The 15,815-nt window shown below is 31.3% G+C and overlaps 1 protein-coding gene across 1 annotated transcript in view; it reads left to right on the plus strand.

Annotated features, from left to right (window-relative positions):
* The window catches only part of Smp_142630 (putative talin 2), a gene marked incomplete at both ends in the record, with an annotated part of 107,308 nt that overhangs the window by 13,044 nt on the left and 78,449 nt on the right, over nucleotides 1-15,815 (plus strand). Inside the window, one exon of the mRNA XM_018794169.1 lies at nucleotides 11,466-11,595. Coding sequence (XP_018648608.1) covers nucleotides 11,466-11,595 — 130 coding nt within the window. The remainder of the gene's footprint in view (nucleotides 1-11,465; nucleotides 11,596-15,815) is intronic.

Genomic DNA, 15,815 nt, shown 5'->3' on the forward strand with positions numbered 1-15,815 from the left:
TAAGTTGTTTACTATTAAATGTTAAAGAAGGCTTCTGTTTATTCCAGTTATATTTATTCAAATAAATAATTTATTTATATTGTTATTGTGTTTAATTAAATTATGAATTGTGTGATACCATCAATGAATGTATATCGTTTCAGTTTTTAATAGTAGAACTTTTTAACTGGAAAATAACCGCATACATATCACAGTGACAGCCATGACGTAATCACCAAATGACTTCTCGTCACTTACTGTACCCATTAGCCTAATATGGACTCGTACCTAGTAATTTCAGAAATATAATATCTTTTAAACCATTGAGTCAAAATAAAAATGGTCTTCATTTTAAACTTTAATCAATTTGTGATGTAGCACAACAATAACAACTGCTCAAAGATAAATTACGATGTTATTCCGTACTTTTCGGTTAAAACTTAGACTGATTACTCTATCTTCAAGCTAATTCACTAGTAAGCACAAGCGATTCACTATTTAAATAAGTGTTTGGTTGAGATTTTTGTATATTTCGTATCTAATTAAATAGGGGTGTTTATATTTTTTTTTTAATTTTCCTCGTTTTCATTTCTTTATTATGAATATTAGAATTTCATTTTTGTATTGCTAAAGGTCAATGATTTCAGATCCAATCAGCCGTCACTGACCTTGTTTGTATAACATGATGGTATCTTGTATACTGAATGCATGACGTCTTCAAGCACATGAACATTTTTACTTGATGACTAAGTCATATTATTTATTATCACTATTTCATAATCATAAAGAAATCCTTTTTTTCGGTAATTTATTGTTTGTATCTATGTGTTTGTGTATCTATATGGTTTTTTTACTTTACTTATTTTTCATATAAAATTCTTGTATAAACAGCAAATTTTATAATGATAATCTTATCAACAGTGCAGATTAGAAGTTTCCATTATTATTTTAACGCTGACTGTATTCTGACATTTAGAAGAAAGAATATACATTAGGATATTTCTAGTTAAAATGAATAATGTATATTGTAGAAAAGGTTAGCATTCAGTAAGATTAGACAATCAAATTAATCGAGAAATATATGTATATTTGTATTCGAAAATCTAATCTATTCACATTTTATTCAAAAGGATTAGTACTTACTTACGCCTGTTACCCCTTATGGATGAGCATAGGCCGCCCACCAGCATTCTCCATCCAACCCTGTCCTGGGCAATCCTTTCCAGTTCTTTCCAGTTGTTATTCATCCTTTTCATATCTGCTTCCGATTCTCGATGCAGTGTGTTCTTTGGCCTTCCCCTGTTCCGCTTCCCTTCAGGATTCCAAGTTAGGGCTTGCCTCGTGATACAATTTGGTGATTTCCTCAATATATGTCCTATCCATTTCCAACGCCTTTTCCTAATTTCCTCTTCAGCTCGAAGCTGGTTTGTTCTCTCCCATAAAACGCTGTTGCTGATAGTATCCGGCCAGTGAATGTGGAGTATTTTGCGTAAACAACTGTTTATAAATACTTGTACCTTCTTAACAATGGTTGTAGTAGTTCTCCACGATAAAAATTGTTTACGTACAATTATCTAATAATATTCTGTTATTTTGTTTTCCGTAATCTTAATGTAAAGTATAGGGAATTTGAATCTGATGACTGTTACTACTCTTCTTATTTATCATCATATTCTCCATGTCGTAATGTGACAAGTATATACTTTATTTCAAGGTCTAGTGGCTTTTTTTAAAGATTCCGACTAAATTTTCGAAGTTATTTTCTTAGCAAGTTGACTTCAGTTTATTTAGTATTAAAGACCAACAAGTGTGTCATATAATTGTTTCATTCTATTTTCTGAGGAATCTTTAACAGTCGAGGAATGATAACACTGTCTAAGTTATTGTTGAGTTAGACCCTAAATGGTGTAGGTTTTTGCAAATACAGTCAATTTCTGATGATTCAGGGCCATTTTATTTTATTCGTTTTAGTGTAGGAAATAGAAAATTTAACTGACATACTATTCGGTTTCAGTGAGAAACTGTGACTAGTGGAGCTAAACCGTATCGGCTGTGAGGAGGGTATGTACCTAAGACAATGGAAATTAGTTGTGCACTATTGTGGACTGATTGAAATTAAACTTGCACACCATTGGGACTTAGCTTAGTGGTTTGGAGATTAAGCGTTCATTCATGAAACCGGAGTTTCTAGGTTCGCTTCCCGACTGCGTGTTTGTGAATGGGGACTGCTAAAGAGTCCCATAGTAAAATAAAACGACCATTCAGCATTTCTAGGTCTTTAATGATGATCTAACATTGATCGGTTCATGATTTCGATGGAACTTAACAGTCTCCACAACCATATACTGATAAAACTAATCTAGCTAGAAAAGTAAAACTTGTACATACTCACTGAAGTGATCACAGTAACAATCAGTGTAATTTCAAATATTGATAATGACTTTTAATAATAAAAGAAGGATATACATTTCATTTTCAATTGTAACATTAATATTATTTTGATTTCACTACTCTCATATTTGTATAGTTTCTGAAAATTGTTATGACTATTATTTAAACGCTTCCACTCACCTTCATTTAATCAATGAATAACATTTTAAATTGAAATATGTATATAATTTCAGAATAGAGAAATAGTTTTCGTCACAGATTGCTATTAATCAGTGATAAGTAGTTTCATATTAAACTTTTTGTAAAAAAATTCACATTGTTTACTGATACTGGAAACAACAATAGTATAATTATTTTGAAAGGTGTGTGTATACCAGTAAAGGAGTTTCTGATTTTTCTATTTATTGATTATATGATGAGTAACCATTTGACAACTACGATGTATGTTTTGTACTCTTACAAAAACCATAGCGTTACTACTACTACTACTACTACTAACAATAATAATAATACCAATGACAACAAAGATATTAAATGAATAGAAAATCCTACCTTGTTTTAGTTAACTTTAAGTGGAATTCTTTTTCTGTAGTGATGTATCATGGTTAAGTAAATCATAATCCTATTTAAAATAATCATCGAAATGTGTAATTCTCAATATTACCATTGAATCCCGTCTATTCTAACATTTTGTCGTTGCCCTTCACCACTCCCATACTTAATATTAAGTCGTCAGTTGGTATGACAAACAACTTGCTATAACTGTTGTTTTAAAGACAAACTCAATGCACTTTAAGAGTGAGTTCATGTTACATGTTATTAGTTAGCGATGGTTAGGTAAATAACCACTCCTCATAACAGTAACTAATCGATATGATTTGAATGTTGTCGGTATTTATTGTTATAATCAAATTATAATTATTCAACTGTTAATTAGTAAGACAGCGTTATGAAGATTTACAAGGGATTCTTATCACGAATTGATGTGAATAAGATAATCTGGTAGAATTAATTAGCTGCTCCGTTTTTGTTTTAAAGTAATCTTCAATGTACACGAATAACTGCATTTGCTATTCAGCTCAAAATTTCCAGGAATCCTAGCTAGTTCAATTTCTCCGAACTACTCAGTTGAAATACATTGATCCATGTTTCGAACTTCAACCACTTTGTAAAATAGCGTGGTCACTTATTCTTTCAAAACTGAAGTATTCCATCGCACAAGCAAGTGGCTATCAGGACTCAGTGGCCGAGTGGATAACGCGATGGCGTTTGAAGCGAAAGGTAATAGGTTCGAGTCCCAGAATGAACATCGACTCTGAGATGCAGGTACATCCAGCTGACGAGTCCCAAATAGAACGAAACGCGCGTCCTGGATTCCACTACTAGTCACTATCCATCTTTAAAGTACTCCTGGGTTTCAATTAGTGATCTATTGTATCTTGGCAAATATACTTTTTAGCCTTCAAATATAAATGAAAATAACTAGAGTTTATGATATTTTATCGTTAAACTTTATAATTTGGCTTCAGTATATTTTTTAATGAACTAGAAATTTCATCTGGAACGAAGACACTTTCGTTTCACTTTTATGTTTACATTAATGCGATTTTCCATTTTCTTGGTAGGTTCGAACGAGTTCTTGTTTATCATCTGTGTAGGCGTGTGTGTAAGAAATTCATTTTTTTCCCCAGTTTTCTACCTTTTATATAAATTAACAGTAACGTCGTGGGTTGATTATATATATTATTGTGTTTTTGTTGCCGAGTTCATCGTACTGTAATTCGTTATGTGTACTTTTAAAACTAGAAAATCAATAAAACGTTTTTAGTGAAGTTTCGTTCTCTGAACTTAATGGTTGAATCGGGAAGCTTTCATTGTTCTTCCTCATTATTCTATCCGACATTTGTGCTGATGATGTTGTTCAGAAGAACAATGAAATCTCCGCAACCAAACCATCCTGCTCAGAGAACGAAATTTCACCGAAATCGTCCATCTAAACTACAAATCTTCACCATATCAAGAAACCTGTTACCTCAGCATCGGGGATGTTTGATTTCTTTTTCAACTCATTCATGTCTTGATGTCATTTGATAGGCTCTTATATATGCACAATTCAACTGAACAGTTGTGTAGGTTATTGTTGATATATTGTTGTAATTGTTGTAAAGATTAAATACTTATTTAACGAGTGTGACTTCAATGATTTCGAAGAAATTAGAACTTCATAATTTAAACATCACACCTCCAATCGCTTATTCAATTAACGATACAGCGACGTAGATACTAAGTGCTTTCGAATTACGTGGGTTTTTTCTTCAACTGATATCGGGCTCGTGGACTGGTAACTATTTGCTATAGGCGAAAGTCATGAATCTATATATCACTTTTTTGAATAATAGGATGACAGTTTAAATGAGATCGAGTAATCGCTCTCTTCAATTCCCCATAATTATAGTTGACTAATACACATCACTGACCAGTTTTAAAATGTCATAACTAATATCCTGATCAGACTATTGATTTGTATTATTACATTATTTGGGTTATAGATATTTTCATGGATTTCTTGAATCTTTCTAGATCAGATGTGATATATCTATAACCATTTTGGTATTTCTCGTTATTTCCCATTCGACACGATTATCTAGTTAGTATACTATAATCTTTTATTTTCAATTATGAATCTAGTCATAAAAATTGCATACAATCGACTACGTAACCTTCCTTTTCGACGAAATTCGCTTCACTTACCAGTTGTTTTTTGTCTCTCCATAAATAATAAAGATTATAAACAGTTTTTAAACTTCCCGCTCTCGAATCTTTACAACAAAGCATACTGATGTAATTTTGCTATTTTGTTATTGTTTTACCACAATGTTTCAGTTTGGACATTGTGATAGAACTGTAATTAAAAACACTGCATCGGTAAACAAAGTAGACATTTTTTAATTGTGACTAATCGTTTACTTTCAATCTAGATAAACAAATAAATAATCTTTAAGAAAATGTAAATAATAAGAACTATGCCGACAGTTAGGCATAAGGTTAAATTTCCTAGAAAAAAATCTGTAGCACGCCGGTTGATAAATAGCCAGAATTAATCATTATGGGCTCACTTACTGCTAAACCACTTTAAAAAAATAAAGATTTCCCAGTGATGTCTAGTAAGAAAGCTATCACATATGTATTGTCAATCATGTCACATGTGGAACTATTACTCGTCAGTGATATTGAGTGGGGCATTTAAAATAGAAACTTAGGGAATAGAAGGTATCATGGACAGCTGTAGGGTGCAAGAGTTTGGTTTTATTCGTCTGTTGGTTTATTTGATTGGAATACTGCTAAGGAGTCCCAACGAACTATGTAAAAGTAACTGATCGCTGTTTTCTTGGCGTTCTTTCATGCTTTAGCTGTCAGTTAGTAATCGAAAAAGGTTTTACAGTTATTCCACTTTTACTAATTAGCACTTTTCATTATCCTTTGCCTTTCTCATTTTTATGTTTACTTGTTTTTTAGGAAATAATTTCTGTTAATTCTTGTTCGTTTGGAAAAATGTTTTCACTTGGTAGCCTTACTTTTCAGATGACGTTTCACTGAGTTGATCAGTCTAAACCGATATGAAACCCAGGTTGTTACACAACATCAGCACAGCGAAATGAATATCAAGGTAGTAAAACTAGTAGTATCAGTGATGGCAAATATGATTAAGCTTGGAAGGTATAATTCGAGAGGAAAAAATTAATTTAGACAATAAAATGTATAAAATGGTTTTGAAACTGAGGGTTTCAGAGAAGATAAAGAGTTAATGAATCTATATTGGAGTTTTTGAAGTGCCCTCATATCCTTTGTTCCACTATTTTTTTCCTTAGATCATATTCATTGTACTTAATCTTTATTGTTATCCCTATTACTACGCTCTGTACTGTCAAGTTAGACGCTGCTTTAGACTGAATGAATGTATCTGCATGATTACGGCAGGTTATGCGCCATATCATGCAGTGTTCTCGACTGTAGTTCACGTTGGTCAGACGAACCTCAGTCAAATAGTTTTCATCACCAAAGTAGCTCAAGCCGAAATCCTGAGTTTAGGGACTGATGCGACCTTTATATTTATAATATTGATTATTATGAGTGTGGTCAAGAAGTTACGAATACTGTTAGCATTGTATGAATGAACAAGTAGACCGTAATTAAAATTTATACGCAATGAATTTAACAATGATAACAAGTATTGAATATACACATACATAAATATCCATCGCCGTTATTTCAATTGTCGTACACATATGTTACAACCTCGGAGCACTGAAATATATTCATGTTGAGGAAGTGTTGAGTAAATTACTCCTTAAATTTTCATTCCTGTTAGTCATATAATTTACTCATCTCATGGTGATGTTCAAAAGCATAACTGATTTATTGCAAACTAACCAATCAACTTATTATGTTACTAGCCAAAACATATGAAAGTAATTCATTCAAAGTAATAATAAATGCTTTAAACAATAGAAAATCCAGAATATAAAACTCATGTAATCATTAAATAGTGTAGATACTATTGATAATTTTCATGTAAAAAGTTTTTGATAAAAGGAGGTAGTTATCTCATTTTATTACTAATCCATTTATATATCTAACTTACATCATATAACAATCATAATTTTTACAAGCTTAATGTAATTTTCAATGAGTTTAACTGGATGAATGTATGTTTATGGATAGATAGATAGATAGATAGATAGATAGATAGATAGATAGGTGGATGAATGGCTAGATGGATGGGTATGATTTTATTTTATTGAAATCAATTACAACAGGTATTTTAGCATAAATGTAGTCGGATTAATTTGAATATTATTATTTGTAACATTTTATATATGAGAGATGTACACAGACGTATCACTTAATTAGTGCATGTAGACAAAATAAAAAAAAGTTGACTCCCAAAAATTTTATAGGTGCTTGTTTCGTTTTTTTTCGAAAAAAATATTTAAATGATTGAATATTTAACCTTAAATTAGGGTATCATTATTTTTGTTTTGCTCTTTTTTTGTTGTTGTAAAACATCAACTGAATATTTAATTTAATATATTGATTAAAATAATAATTACTATCAATGTATTTACACAAACTGATTAGTCGAAAATTAGTACGGAAACTAGGCATTCTAGTGTTATGTGTACTTTTCAATAACTTTAAAAAAAAATTAATATCATCATGTAAGCAAAAATGAATAGTGGCTAGCAGTGGAATCTAGGACGTAAGTTTCGTCCTATTTGGGACTCGTCAGCTGGATGTACCTGCATCTCAGAGTTGTTGTTCACTTTGAAACTCGAACACAGTACCGTTCGCTTCAAACGCCATTGCGTTATCCACTCAGCTACTGAGTCCTAATAGCCACTTGCTTGTGCAATGGGGTGAAGTTTAAATTCACTTAATATTGTTTGAATCTTCCCATTGATGTTTAGGACTGCAACTGGTCGGTCTCTGATTGGCATATGTGCATACTGTGTGTATTGCCCCCATCTTTGCTTACAATGCTTGTGAATTAAGGCTATATCGAGGCAATACGCACAGTATGCACATATGCCAATTAGAGACTGACCAGTTGCAGTCCTAACACGTCGATGGGAAGATTCAAACAAACAATACTAAATGAATTTAATATCATCATGTGTTGAATATATATTTAAAGAGAAAAAAAAATCATTTTCACATTAACTGAAAATCTTTAATCAATATTGAAATAGTTTTTTTTTCCGCTTTGATGATATGTTTATCTGTTTTCATGTAAACTATTTGAAATGGTTATTTATAAATAAATGTTTTATTTGATTTACCTAGTTCTTTATCTTTTTTCTCTTGTAAACATTCAAGGCCTTTATATTGATATTGATCTAAATAGTATGTTTGAATAATACACTTATCATGGTAGATCTAATTAAGTTGTATGAATTAAAATTTCACTTATATTCATTTAATAACTCGTAAGCAACATCATTTCGATTTCTTTTATCATTATTGATAGCAGTTTCTGTTGGTTTATTCTATTGATAATTCTCTACAATTCACTAATATATGTTTATGCACATTTTATTCTTTTAAAAAATAACTTATCAGTTTCAACAATATGATACAGTTCATTCTCCACACACATGTTAACATGATATTATTATGATTATATTCTGTCGTTTTCCCTATAAACCTGTGAAACACATGTTCTATCTTGATTTAAATTATTTGTGAAATTTGAAACTAAGTGTTATAGACAAAAAACAAAAAAATTTATTTTAAACACCTTTCATTCGCTCTTATTATCCTGAACAGTAGTTACTAGATCTTTCTTTGAATTAAATGTTATAATAATAGTAAACATGATTGCAACCATATGTATAATTATGTTGCACTGTGTTTATTACGTCATGTCTAGTTTATTGATGCTTCTTTATTTACTTATACATTAAATATACTTAATCATTTACAATAGTATAATCTGTTAATAATTGGTTGACAACTTAATAAGTTGATCCATATGAATTGTTTATCTAAAAAACGAAATGATTCTATGGCATTTGTCATTTAATATGATTTTCAGTTAGAAAATAAGAGAAATGATAACCAGTTCGTCTCATGGACAAAGTGAAACCTGTCACATATATGCATTAGTTCAAATTATCGCACTGTATTACCACAGTAAGATAAAATGATCAAGAAGAATGCTAGAATAGCTGAAGTAGTAACAATATCAATAGTGCTAGAAAAGATGATCCGTAGACAATATGATTTGAGAAGGATTGAATTTTTGGAATAAAAGGTATAAGATAATTTTAAAACTCAAAATACAGGAGAAAACAAACAGTGAATGTATCTAGATCATTGTAACTGCTTTTGAGCCAATGTCACCCAATGTCTTTATTCGTTGGTCAATATAATCGTGTGAACTCGAAACAGCCTGTATCTATCAACACTGCCTAGTCCAATAGTCAGTAATTTAATGTATTGATTCCATGTTTTGGTTTGGGTGTCTTTCTTCCAAATTACTCTTATACCATCTGACGTTGCGCAACACGTCAGGCGGTGGTTGAGCATATGTAATACATGTTCCAACAACCTCAGTTGATGAAGATTCATTGCCTCATGAACCAATTTCCTGTTAATAAAATCTTCATGTAAAAAATATTGAAATATGTAGCTCATTCTGATATCTGATAGGTGATTTGTTTATCATGCTCGATTGATGACCATTGATTTCATTCCTTGTTTCTTCATTCCCTTTCACGGAAAATTCAATCATACATACATATATCATTTGACGGGCACTTCTCACTTGTCCTCTTGGATTTAAGAGACATCATGTTTGTTATATAATGATCATCATCTGAGCTAATTGAAGACTATTCAGTTTCTTATTGGAATCAATCATCACTTTTCTGTTGCTTTATTTAATATAAATAGTCTGTTCTTGTAAATAAATGAGTGGTTATTTTATGAAAATACCTGTACACATCTGTCAGTTTTACTCGCTACATGAAAACTTAATGTGGTAACCATTGATCTCTGTTTAGAACACACTTTTACCTATTGCGATCTGGTCAGTTTTGTAGTATCAGTGATCCGTACACTTAAAATGCAACTGCAGATCGGACTCTTAATTAATAAATGACTTTGATTATTATTATTCTTACTTACTGAACAGTAATTATTCATATACGCTGTTGAAAGCAAAAGAATTGAATTAAAAACTATTTCATACAAGAATAATGAAGATTATGGAATGAAGTGAATACACTTCATTTTGTGTGCTCTAAGTCATTACATACGCACTGATTTGTACGAGATTATTCTTCAAAATCATACATTTTTCCATTATTTGCTTATTGTCGAAATAAAAACTTGGTTCATTTGTCAGTTACAGAATGAATTATTTATGGCCATCTTATCTTTGAAAATGTTGACTATTATCTAGGTGTTAATAATAATGGTTTTTGGTAACTACTCTTCCATGAATTTTATTCGTTACCTCTCTCTTTTTCTCTCTTGTTTCTTCTCCGACACTATCATGTAGTAATGTGTAAAATTATCTATCAGTTCTTTCTTTTTCTTGATATATAATAGCTGACATCCTGTGATGTATGATAATTTATTCGTTATACAACGGTAGTTGAGTATGTAATTTAGTTGCTTTCAAGTTGTAATTGTAATAGTATTAGTTGTATAGGACATGTAGAAATACGTCATTGAGCTTCTTATATGTGTGTAGCACTGTTTAAATAAGCTTGTTAACAAAAAAACAGTGAATTCAATGATTATAAGTAATTTTTTCGCGTTTACCACGAGCACAATGTAAGACAATTATGATTGATTGACAAGTATACTTTTTTCCATAGTTTTTTTGTCAATATAGGGTTGTGGAGATTATTGAGTATTTTATTGTGATCATGAGTCGATTAATGATAGACCACCATTAAAAACCTGGAAGCACTGGACGGCCGTTTCGTCCTAGTATAGGACTTGTCAGCAGTGCGCATCCACGATCCCGCACGCGGGGTCACTTAACCTTTGGACCACTGAGCCAGCATCCAACGGTCTTAATGTCCAACTTCGATCAATCCACGAATTTGCGCGACCATCTTCCACTGTCTGAGGTAGATACTTATCTCTACCTGACATGGGTTAGCTCCGCTGGTCACAGCTTCTCACTAGAACTAGTACTAACATTTTCAATTCATTTTCTTAACGAAAAATATATTTATACAATACATATCATAGTTACGAAAAATTATTATTATTATTTTGATAGACATAATCATATCTTTTAGTAATTTGAGTGAACACTACACTTTCGTTCAAAAGTTGTCGATTGCACTGTAGCCTACCAATGTCATACATATTACTGCTATTTATTCTCATGAAATATTTGTAGTTTCTATTAAAGTCGTCTATACGGGATACGTTGATATATAAATACACATCTTTGGTTATCTACATTATAATGTGATGTAATTTTATTTAATTTCTATTCTTTGAGGAATAAAAAATCCCAACAATTATTCATTTATTCATTTGTTTTTTTTATTGTATTTTAACGTGTACAGGATACAATAGAATATAGATATCGATATCGATGGCTTTATATTCGTACAATGGATGGAACTCGAAAAACTTTGAAAGTGGATGATAGTAAAACTGTAGCTGAACTTATGTTAATGATATGCACTAAAATGGGTAAGAATTTATATATAGGTATACATTTACATGTAGTTCATTAGTTTAACGATTTTCCTTGATTCCATAGGCTTGTAACTTTCTTATACACCAGCTTCAGTTTGGTTAAATAATAGTGTTCTATGTTAAATTTAATCATTTTTAAGGTGTGTACTGGTTGTCAACTTTTAAGACAAACTAAATATCTTATAATAGATGCATTACTACTGAATATTTACTCGTCATTATATCCATCCATCCATTTACATATTATTTACTTCACCTATTTCATTCAAATAGATTCAGATATTTAAATTGCTAACGAAATATTTCTAGTGTATAATCTTAAGAAGCAAAAAAACAAGTCAGAAAGAATCTGTAAACTTGAATTATGAACGAACAGTTGTTCAATGCCACAAGTGATTAATTAGTGTATGTTTGTTTCAGTAAAACAAATTAACTAATCGTTTGCTGAAAATTCCTTTTTCACATGTTTTTTCTACTTTTTTTCTGTTCTCGTCAAATTAAGTCCATTATTATTATTGATCAATGTAATTGGTTGATAGAATAAGTATTGTATTATTATAATTCAGTAGAACTAACGATCAGGCTATAATTTATGGACGACCCTTCAGCAACGCTAAAGTGCCCTTGGAATGTCTACCTACTTACTAAGGTTAAATGAGAGTTATATATTAGTATGATAAATTAGAATTTAGACATACGGTTGAATGTTAGGATTATGAATTACATTTAATGTTTTCAACACAAGCTGGCATCAGCTATAATGCCGAAATAGTATTTAGCCAAATAGGTGAATAGATTTAGCGCCGATATCCAAAATGTACTAACTAAAATTTAATTGGTTTGTCCATTAATTATAGTCTCGCCGTATTATCTTCATGTTATAAAAATGTATTTGGGCGTTAAGGTTTGACACCATTTATATCCGAATAACTGACAGTATTCCATCGCTCATTAATAAAACTGATGTCGAACTTATCACATATGAGTTTTGTTTTTAATATGTTAGAAGTCATCCTGTTTTCAGTACATGATTGTGGAGATTGTCGAATTTCATTGATATCAATGTTAGACCATCAATGAAAACCTGGGAGCACTGGACACCCATTTCGTCCTAGTGTGGGACTCCTTAGGATATCTCAACCACGATCCCTCAATCTGAGTCTTCTTCAAATGATGTGAACTATCCGGAGATACATTTAATCAAATCTGTCCTAAAACGGGACGATTTGCAATCTGTATTCATCATTTAAACTAGAATGCACTATTACAAATGAAAGATATAATTATTTAAACACACACTGGAATTTCCAATCATTAGTATTTCCCTTTTACAAATTTGTTAACCACATTATTGCCAACGATTTTTACCACCATTATTCTTGCTTTTGTAAAACATCCAGTCGTTTTGATAAATTTAGATAATGTTAGGGGAAGATAAAGTTTGTCACAACCATATGATATAACAGCGTGGTGTATTTTAAACAGGCTGATCATACATTTGCTAGTCAAGTCATTTCGATATAAAAAAATAAGTCAACTAAACAATAGGAATATAAGAAAATAGTACGGTAAATCATTTTTACCAGGGTATGTCTATTCGAAGGGTATCCATTCACAAGGGCGAGCACTGATAAAGGTGACTATCAAAGAAGGCATATTAATAAAGGTGATTGGTGGAAAGTTGAACAACATTTTCGATGGTGTTATATATTTTCTCTTTACAGTCTGTCGCTATGACTTATGACCAATGAGGAACGTATTTTTCTAAAGCTATGATGAATAGCCTAATTTCAACAAAAACTGATAGAATACTAAAAATCCTCTAATTCGGTAACAAATCTTTATTATTATTGTCCTAGTCATGCTATCTCGTACGTCTATTTCGAACAGCTAAAATATATATATATATATATATATATCCCACAGAATTGAACAGTAAAAATCATAAATTAATAATAGCCTAATAAACTAGCTAAATTATAATGAAATTAAGTTAACTTGTATGAATACAATTTTACCATTTTTGTATGACATTGATTACCCTCAACCAGAAGTTATTTCAAAGATTATCGGTATAAAAACTTCTTACTTCGTCATAATTCCCAAAAAAATATCCGATAAAGAAACAAACTTATTCAATTTCTACTTTCATAGTTGAAAGCGTGAGTCAATTGAAGCTAGACCACCAGAGAAAACCTGGAAGCACTGGACGGCCGTCTCGTCCTATCGTGGGACTCCTCAGCAGTGTGCATCCACGACCTCGCCTCGCGAAATTCGAACCCAGGACATAACAGTCTCGAGCCAGAGCACTTAATCACTAGACCACTGAGCCGGCATCCGACGGTGTTTATGTCTAACTCCAATCAATCCAACCGTTCACCAATTGTCTTCAATGAGTTTATATCTCTCAACTATGAAAATACTAAATCTCCACAAAACCCCTTCTGATAATAATTATGAACCAATGCTCTTAAGATGATTATAATGTGTGAGGTAAATCCAGGAGTTCTAGGTGTGCTTAGTCAGACATAGAGATGGTCTGACAGGTGTCATACCACGTCTGTCGTGAGATATCAACTCACTGAAGACAATTGGTGAACGGTTGCTCAACTTCTTGGATTGGTTGAAGTTAAACATTAACTACGTTGGATGCCGGCTCGGTGGTCTAGTGATTAAGTGCTCTGGCGCGAGACTGATAGGTCCTGGGTTCGAATCTTGCGAGGCGAGGTCGTGGATGCGCACTGCTGAGGAGTCCCACAATAGGACGAGACGGCCTTCCAGTGCTTCCAGGTTTCTCTGGTAGTCTAGCTTCAATTGACTCACGCTTTCAACTATGAAAATACTAAATCTCCACAAAACCCCTTCTGACAATATCTACTTCTTTATTTGCAACTTATCGAAGCAAATCAATCTGTCATAAAAACGTTAGAATCTGTTAGAAAAGTGAAATTTCAATTATGAACAACAATCAAGGCTTAGTAGCTGTTTGTAAAAAGTGTAGTAATCAACGTTTATAGAAAGCCTATCAGTCTAGTGTACGATAAACAATCAATGCTTTCACCATTCACATTTTCATCTTTATCATGTAATTTAACTCAATGGTTATTAATAAATTTTTACAGTGTTTTACACTTTTCAAACGATCGATATTATGACAGCATAAATATACTGATTGTTCAGGTTTGTTGCATTGCTTAATTATCTTCAATTTGGTTCATAATTACGTGTTTACACATTCAAATAACTGAAATGAAAATAAAAAATCCCTAAAATGATTTTATTTATAGTAAAAACATTGATTATTAGGGATTATTTTATATGTTTACGTTTTAATAATTTACAATAAGTATCTTCTTAAAAGTACATTGTTTCAAGGATTTAGTTTATTCATATTATTATTAATAGTAGTACCGCCAATTGTATAGGGGGTGGTTTGGGGTAATTTAGATTCAACAGACACACACATCCACATTCTTGGACAAAAGTACCACTACATATATCTTCTTTTCACTGTTTTTTTATCAAATTGTTAATCGATACACTGATTTAAGGATGTATTCATTTCAATTTCGGGCTGTTTGTTTCGAAGGTGAAAAGAAAAACACTTTTTTAAAATATTGAAAGTGTAATATGTTTTTCAGATGTATACTATACCAGTCTTGTTTCTTATGTAGAATAAACGATATTATACTACCTTTTATAAATTAAAAACAAATCATTATCATCATTTAGAGCGAGATAAACAGGGAGAGGTGCATCAATCACAGCATTTGTTGTAATTTTTCTTCGAATGCTTTATCGATTAATTTGGTGTATATCATATGACGACTAGATTCACTTTTTGCAAGATTATTTGTTGATAGTAGTAGTATTACTTACTCGTAATATTAACTAGATTGTATTATGCTATTTCAAATTAGAGAGTGACGTTGAATGAAAATTAAACAAAGTACAATAAATTCCCACATAAATACTTTTTCTTTTGTTTTTCGCCGCTTTTAAAATTTAATATATTTGTCAGTTAAAAATAATAATTTATAATAACTATTAAGTGTGAAGACAGAGATAGATTGTCAATATTTATTAAGATGTTCACTTATGATGAATTGATTTATTGACAGTAAGAGAATCTTTGTAAAATTAATTATCTTACTTTGTTTCATTTTCTTGTTTCTAATAAATATAATTGTTATGATTTTTTTTCTCAGATAATC

Source organism: Schistosoma mansoni, chromosome 1 (assembly GCF_000237925.1).
Source record: "Schistosoma mansoni strain Puerto Rico chromosome 1, complete genome".
NCBI lineage: Eukaryota > Metazoa > Platyhelminthes > Trematoda > Strigeidida > Schistosomatidae > Schistosoma > Schistosoma mansoni.